We start from the raw sequence: 8,124 nt of genomic DNA, 5'->3' as shown, positions 1-8,124 counted from the left end.
AAGACAACGATGATAACAAGAAGCAGGAATCCAAACAGCTGTTTGTACGAGTCCTGGTGCTGTACAAACCGTTCTATCACCTGCTGGCGGGGGGGTTCTTGTTCTTGGCATTAGCTGTTACCTGTAAGTTAGAAGGATCTCGACAACAACAGTTGATGAGCTGAAACTGAATTGCTTATCCAATGTGTAATCTGTGTCTTTCCAGGTGAGACATTCATCCCCTACTACATTGGAAGAGTCATCGACATCCTTAGTCATGAGTACCAGCACAATGAATTCACATCTGCTGTCCTTTACATGAGCCTCTTTTCTCTGGGAAGGTACTGAACTGTGTTTCTCCCCAGTTGCATCTATCTGACTATTCCTGTTGCTCAGAGACGTCCTGTCTTTCATTTTCTCAGTTCTGTGAGTGCAGGTTGCAGAGGAGGCTTTCTTCTTTGTGCCATCAATGCTTTCACAGGCAGAATCAAATTCCAGCTATTTGATGCTTTGACAAAACAAGAAATTGGATTCTTTGAAACAGTAAAAACAGGTAAAGCACTTTTCATTTAACCTCCAAATGGAAAGTTGTTTCAGGGTACATTAAGATTCAGGGTAAACATCAAGAAGAATCACACAGAAGGCTGGATAAGATCAAAAAGCTAGTAATGAATATAAAATGAAATGAAACTCAAAAAAACAAAAATGCATCCATGTCCTGTGCAGGTCAGCTTACATCCAGACTATCAGAAGACACCACACTGATGGCAAAAACAGTCTGCTTGAACGCTAATGTGCTGTTGAGGACGTTCATTCGGACAATGGGCACAATCTACTTCATGATGAGTCTTTCATGGAAGCTGACGCTTCTAGTATTGATGGAAACTCCAGTGACCGGCCTCATTGAGAAGGTCTACGACACATACTACCAGGTAAAGATGGGCCAAGAATGATAATGTAGAGCTTCAGAAAGTTGTGGCATCATTCCTTTGTTTGTACCATAGAGGGCCACTTTCCTGTTTCTGTTCAACCTCCATGTTGATTTAGTTGTAATTAACATCAACACCCTCTGCGTGTGTCCTTTCCCCAGAGGCTGTCCCTTGCACTGCAGAATTCCTTGGCTAAAGCAGGTGAGGCTGTGACCGAGGCCGTGTCTGGCATCCGTGTGGTGCGGAGCTTTAAGGCAGAAAAGCACGAGGCGTGTCGCTACGGCAACCTGTTGAAGGACATAAACACTACGAAAACCCGCCAGGGAACAGCCACAGCTGTCTGTCTCTTAGCACAAAGGGTAGGTTTAATAATACTATGGAAGAAAATATGTAATATTTTTTGTGTAACTGTTTTCTGTACCTGTAGTTCATAGGTTTGGGCATGCAGGTCCTCATGTTGTACTATGGCAGAAGGTTTATCAACAGTGGACACATGACCACGGGCAGCCTGGTTTCCTTCATCCTTTACCAGTCACATCTTGGACTCGGCATCAGGGTACTGCTGTCAGCCATGACTAGAACTAATATTGGCCCTCTATTCTGTTCTAATTAATAATGTCATGAAAATTATTGTTGTATTTGAATCAGTTCTAAATGGCTACTTGTTGCCATACTGACACAAAAAAGTAATTATATTCGAATTATGTGTGATGGTCAAATTAACTCAATAACTACTTCATAACTAACACCATCTCCAGCTTCTCCTGTGTAACCACAAAGGATTATGGGATATATGGCTTCTTTAGGGAGCATGGTTGTACAGTACTTTACACAATGCATTTTGAGATGCATTAATTGCCTTAAATAGCACACAGCAATCCTCGCTTAATATGAGGACGCCCCTACAAAATGGTGCTCAGCACAGGGAGTGATTTCAAACACAGCTGTAGTGTAAAAAAGTGGGTTTTGTTCTTTTGTACCTGCCATCATCCAGATTCTTGCTCACAGCATCGGCAGCATGCTGAACTCAGTGAGTGCTGCTGGCAAAGTGTTTGAGTACCTGGACCGGAAACCTCAGGTCAGCACAGACGGGGAGCTCAAACCTGATGCCATGAAAGGACACGTCACTTTCCAGCAGGTCAACTTTGCTTATCCCACATGCCCCGAGAAGAAAGTGCTGCAGGTAAGGCTTAACCTGCAGGTGGAGTATGGTAGTGACTCTTAATCTGAACGGGTTAGCTAATGTAGCCTCCCTTTAGGACTTTTCTTTGGAGCTGAAGCCAAGTCAGATGACAGCACTGGTGGGGGCATCAGGAGAAGGCAAAAGCACCTGTGTGAGTCTCCTGGAGCGATTCTATGAGCCACAGGATGGGCAAATCCTATTGGACGGCAAACCACTGAACTCCTACGAGCACCACTTCCTGCACGAGAAGGTCATTAATGCAACCTTTGAAAAGAATCACACAAGCTTTTAACTCACAAACTCCCTGGTTTTCAGGTTCCAGAAGCAGTTGCTACAACATTCTGGAGCCAGAGTTGCAGCAAAACAACAAAATTAATTTCATGTATCAAATGTAATGATGAGTCAGAATATTATGGTGCACAGTTGTTCATTTACAACCCTGTAATGTTTCAGATCCTGACCTTTAACCTTCACGAGTAAATCAACAAGAGAATTGTCCTTCCCAGATTGCCGTGGTGAACCAGGACCCCGTGCTCTTCTCCACCTCCATTAGAGACAACATCGCCTACGGACTGTCTGACTGCTCTCTGGACCAGATTCAGGAAGCAGCGCGGAACGCCGGCGCCCACGACTTCATCAGTAAATTAAAGAGTGGCTACGATACTGGTAAACTCATGAGCCTTCCTCCTCTTGACTGATGGTGAAGATTCAGAACCCTGGCAAGGTTAAAATGCCCAAACCTTCATTTATTTAGTGCAGAATTAGAGCTTCAACCTGCCTGAAGGTATTTTTAATCAGACCAGGGTTGATTATTGGAGATATGCGCTTGTAAATGTGCCAGAATCGTGCAAAGGTTTGAAACACTAACAAAGCGACTTTTCTTCTCCTTATGTGTGCGAATTCACTGTAAGATCTGATGATTTTGTAATGTTGGCAGTGTTGGGGGAGACCAACAGTCTGCTGTCCAAGAGCGAGAGGCAGCGCATCGCCATCGCCCGAGCTCTGGTCAGACACCCGCAGGTCCTCGTTCTGGATGAAATTACCAGCAGTCTGGACGGTCATGGTGAAAATAAGGTACGGGACATAATTAGCACCGCATAGCTGTGCCGGTTCCACGGACGGACTCTTCTGACTTTGAATAAACAGTTAGTAGATCATCTTTTTACTCTCACTGACTCCACACAGGTTCAGGAGGCCTTGGCGCGTTGTTCCAACCAAACCCTGTTGATCATCGCTCACAGGCTGAAGACCATCGAGAGGGCAGATCAGATTGTTGTTATCAGCCAGGGTCGAGTTGAGGAACAGGGAACTCACCAGGAACTGATGGCCAGGAAGGGGATGTACTACAAGCAGAGGGAGAAGCTCTTTACCGAGGGAGCCGAACCCCAGAGGCGTCCCCATGTGGTCGACTGATGAACACTGTTGTCTGCTGCTGCTCTGCTTCAGTCATCAGACTGAAGACACAAATGTGTGTTTGGTTTTTGATCGAGTCGTATTACAAGTGATAAAATTCAACATGTCAGCACCATAAAACTTTAATAGGGCTAAAGGTTCATGAACGGTCCTAAATAAACCATAAAAGAAAAAACAAATTCAAGGGTGCAGTTTGACTGTGTCTCAAATACTAAACATTGTAGCGTTATCAAGATTTAAAATCTGATATTATAGATTTTTTTTTCATTTTACAGTTATTTAGTAAAAATGTAAGAAATGAGTAATAAAATTCTTAAAATGTGTCGAATCCAAATGATTTACAAATACAAAAACACTCACAAAGGTCACAAATAATGCTAGACAAAGACAGCACATCTTATTTCTTTTAAATCATTATTTTGAGGGTTGCCTAGGTGATAGCCACCATTAAACTACAGTAAACTGCAGCATGATGCCAGAACACCAACCACACCCTCGACAGCGATCGGGCTTTTCCCAGGCAACACACATCGCCATTTTGTCATGTCTTTTGTGCGTCCACAAAATGGCGACTGGAGTCAATCAAATAATAATCTACATACACTCATGTTTTTCCATCCACACGTCCGTGCAGTGGCTGATCACCGGAACTGATCGGGCCGACCTTGTGGCAAACCTTGGCGGGTTAAAGGCAATTATTTGCCAACATGGTTTTAGTTAGTCAGACAGGACAAACTAACAAAGTGTTTAAATACATGATCACAAGCGCCACCAGTGGCCACTGAAGAGAACTAGCTATATTGCAAATAGCTTAGAATTCTTGTTCTTTTAAATCCCGTGAAGGTTAAAAAAACAATTCATGACCCAACTAAAACGAAAGCAAACTCATCGCTCATAAAACAACACTGCAACTTAATCCGGCGCCAACTGATGTGTTCCACCTACAGGTTACATGGGCAAAGGACAGGCACCAGTTGCCACCATTTTAAGCTGTGGTAGTCACACCAACTCAACAAAATGGTCGACTGTTGCTGCCTTCAGATAAGAGAACCAGTTGGGTCGGCAACACCAGACTGCCAGGTTGGAAAGTCCCTTCTGTCCTTTCACTTTCAGTGTGACTCAGCCGGACCTCTGCCAAACCTTGTGACTGTAAGAATTCTGCCTTTGTTTTAATACCTCGTCACCCACGAAGCTGATGTTGTTGAAAAGATAGAAAATAATAAACCTGAGAGTCTTTTGACAAAAAAAAGGAGCACATTTAACTGGAGCCAAGCTAGTTTCTCTCAATACCACAATATTTGTTCAAAAATACTTAAACTGGGTTACGATTGTAACTTATCGTATGGGGGAAAATGATATCAGATGCCCGTAAATGGTGGAGATTAAACTAGAGGCAACAGATGAAATGTCACTTTTGTGACACAAGCTCATTTTTTAGCAAGCTTCAATTAAAATAGCAACTCTTTGCTGCTATTTACTTTGTGTTAGGTTTTTAATTGTTCTGAAATGGTTTCGTTCTTGTTTGAGGCATTAAGTGTCATTATGTGTGCAGTGTGTTTCAGTTGCTGACGTCACGTTCCTGAGAGATTTGTAAAGGGCAACAGTGCAATGTTCTAGAATTGTACACTTCTGTGGTGCCGTTTGGCGTCCACACTGCCTGAACTTAGATAAACAGTTCAGAATAACACAGCTGAGGAAAACTGACCCCACCTGGTCTTCCCTGAGTCTACGTAAGCACACTCACCCAGATAAAGTAAGTTTAAAAAACCAAACAAAACAGCAACTTATTCATTTATTCTCCTGTGGTGTTTAGCTATAGGACTCAATATATGTCAGACCAGTCGAATCATGTTTGCTGTATGCGACAGCTGTGTTTACTACTCAAATTCTATTTTAGACATCAAGTCAGTTGAGAGAAGTGTCTCAGGAGGAAAAGGCTGAAGAAAAATGTCTGATATCAGTCTTGGCGGGCATAAAAGTTTATTGAACCATAACTTGATATTACAATGGTATCTAAGTCTCTCAGTTGGCGGGAACACCAGTGACTTCATGGAAACTGCTGATCTGGCAGCCTGGTGAATGTTTGGGGATTTTCATTTTTGCTGGGGCGTGTCTGTGTGTGTGTGTGTGTGTGTGTGGTGTGTGTGTGTGTGTGTTGTGTGTGTGTGTGTGTGTGTGTGTGTGTGTGTGTGTGTGACAAGTAGTTAAAAAATAGATTTAAAACAAAAAAAAGCCTTCAGGTCACTTCAGAAATGTATCATTCTCTATATGTAAAAGAAAAACGACTGATGTTTATTCTCTGTATAAACAAGTTAAACAGGTTTAATCGTCCAAGATTAAAGAAGAAGAAGACGTTTCTGGTATCGCACCAGTCGCTAGAGCGTCCTAAAATAAATTATAGGCCTTTAGCGCCCCCGTGTGGTACAAAATAAAATAAATAAATAAATAAAATATTTGGCGTATTTCTAATTGTCTGCGGATATTATAGAAACAGACTGTTTACAATCCTACTTTTAGGAACTTGACAATAGAATAGTATTCGTTTAAAATATGAACTTCGTTTGTCAATTAGGAGAAAAATGACATACAGACATCAGAATATGAATTAACGCAAATAAATCAGGAAAAATGACAACACAGCAAATCGAGTTTCACAGATAAAATCTCATAAAACCTTTGATATGTTTAACCTTTAGCCATAAGGACCCAGTTTTGCGATCTGAACATTACCCACAAAATAATCAACATGCGTCCAAGAAAAGTGAGACAAAAGAAGAGTCCGGAACAAGAATTAAACCGGTTTATTAAACCGGTATGTGAACAGGACATTGTGTTGTCATTGTGTGATCTGTGATCTAGATTGGGTCTCTGGATGCCTCTCAGAGCTGGTTTAAGTACCAAGACCATACTGTATTTCACTTATGTGACCAGCACTCATTTCGCCAGAATAAAACTAGTAATACAATAATTATTCATTAAATTATTTGTTAGCATTTGTTGGCAAGATTGGAAATAACGCGATTAAATTGAGAAAAGCAATGAATACTTTTCTCTAACCAAATGTATACATTATCTAAAGAGCATAATTGTAACACACTTGTCACTTTGACTCCCTAAAAAACGATTTCACCAATTATCCAGGAAGGCGGAGTGTGAGCTTTCAGGAAAAGCACCTCCTGTCTTCTGGAGCAATTGCTCGTCTGTAGAATCTCCCGAAGAACCCGAAGCCTTTGTCAAATTGCTGTTGAAGAAATACCGGGTAAACACCGTCGATCCAGAAATCTACTAATACGATATTGTTTATCTTCATAGTGTAATTAAACAGACTCACCAGCAGATGGCATCACGACACAACTCATTCCCTCGAGTGACCGCGTATTCAATAAACGGTCAATAAACTTTGACCATGAAAACTGATCAAGTTTAAATCCTTACCGCATAGTTTTATTTTTCCTTAGTAAGTTTGTACTGTAAAATGAGAAGAAAAAGAAAACATTTTGAATCCAGAATTAATTCATGCTTGTCTATTCTATTTTATGTTTAAACAACTTTGAGCATCCCTGAGTGGAGGGCAGCCTCAATAAGACCTCAGTATTTGTCCCTGTCTTTCACATTCACGAGTGTATGTGCTATTATCTCAGCTCACTCACATATACTGATTTTTCTTTCTAATCATTGAGGAGGATGTTTGAGACTCTTGCTGTAACAACAAAAAACATGTGTTTTGAATAAACTTTGCAAAGCAAACACACAGGAATGCAAATGAGCACAGACCATTTTCAATGTGTTGTCCCTAAACATTTGTGAGTCTAAAGCAAATCTATATTTTTTGAACTCATATTAGGCGTGTATGCCCGGAGGGAGTGTGAAAGCATGCTGCAATGTTCTGTCTAGTGGGTGTCCAGGCAACAGCAGTTACTACTGTTATAGTATCGCCAAATTTTAACGTCTCTGATAATTTTTTGATGCACGTTATAAGAACCAAAGTTATACAGCAAAATGGTGGCGCTCTGTTCCGGGATGCAGATCTCAGTTTCTCTCAGTACTCTAGTTTCCACCACCACTAAAACCCACATTAGCTCCGGATCTGGCCCCTGGATGCCCCTCAGAAATGGTTTGAACCATATTTCACTTTGTGACCAGCACTGATTTAATCAGAATAACACTAGTAACTCAATTATAAACCCAAATACAGTTCATATTCAGTGCTGTTATCAACACGGATTCCTGGTGGGTTTTTTTTTTTTTAAAAAACAAAAAAACCAACAACAACAATCTACCGATCTGTTCCTCTGCATCTGAGACTGCTCTCTGCATCAGTTGTCAAAGGGACTGCGGTTGCTAAGGAAAAATGGGCTGAAACAGAGCTCTAGACACTCAAAACTGCCCAAACACACTGGGAAGAAATACTGGTGACACCAAAATTAGACAATCAGCATCAAAACAATCTACGATGTGCCGACAATGCCACTCAGCAGCTGGCTATATTTGAGTGGCTGGGGTGGCAGAGATGTCCTGCGGGGGAGAGCTTCCATAGCAACCATTTTTGAGCAGTTTTCGTCGTGTGGCAAGCCGGTGCAACCAACCATTGAATAAACACAGAGGGACTCAAGGAGACAG

General features: G+C 41.6%; 1 protein-coding gene and 1 long non-coding RNA gene across 2 annotated transcripts in view; both read left to right on the top strand.

Moving 5' to 3' along the window:
* Positions 1-3,827, top strand: part of tap2a (transporter associated with antigen processing, subunit type a) — a 4,314-nt gene extending 487 nt beyond the window's left edge. Inside the window, exons 1-11 of the mRNA XM_057021016.1 lie at positions 1-123; positions 206-320; positions 402-532; positions 706-911; positions 1,070-1,267; positions 1,336-1,464; positions 1,903-2,091; positions 2,168-2,341; positions 2,598-2,757; positions 3,029-3,165; positions 3,277-3,827. The exon at positions 1-123 is cut by the window's left edge and continues 487 nt beyond it. Of these exons, the coding sequence (XP_056876996.1) occupies positions 1-123; positions 206-320; positions 402-532; positions 706-911; positions 1,070-1,267; positions 1,336-1,464; positions 1,903-2,091; positions 2,168-2,341; positions 2,598-2,757; positions 3,029-3,165; positions 3,277-3,504 (1,790 nt within the window). The 3' untranslated portion in view covers positions 3,505-3,827. The remainder of the gene's footprint in view (positions 124-205; positions 321-401; positions 533-705; positions 912-1,069; positions 1,268-1,335; positions 1,465-1,902; positions 2,092-2,167; positions 2,342-2,597; positions 2,758-3,028; positions 3,166-3,276) is intronic.
* Positions 3,828-4,471: 644 nt separating this feature from the next.
* Positions 4,472-5,966, top strand: LOC130518484 (uncharacterized). The gene is made up of 3 exons (XR_008948041.1): positions 4,472-4,653; positions 5,057-5,257; positions 5,817-5,966. It is a non-coding gene; the product is annotated as an uncharacterized LOC130518484 (long non-coding RNA).
* The last annotated feature ends 2,158 nt before the right edge of the window (positions 5,967-8,124 follow it).

The sequence above is a fragment of the Takifugu flavidus genome, chromosome 21, assembly GCF_003711565.1.
Source record: "Takifugu flavidus isolate HTHZ2018 chromosome 21, ASM371156v2, whole genome shotgun sequence".
NCBI classification, from domain to species: domain Eukaryota; kingdom Metazoa; phylum Chordata; class Actinopteri; order Tetraodontiformes; family Tetraodontidae; genus Takifugu; species Takifugu flavidus.
The sequence above is the reverse complement of the archived record's forward strand: the minus strand, read 5'-3'. Positions and strand labels throughout refer to the sequence as shown.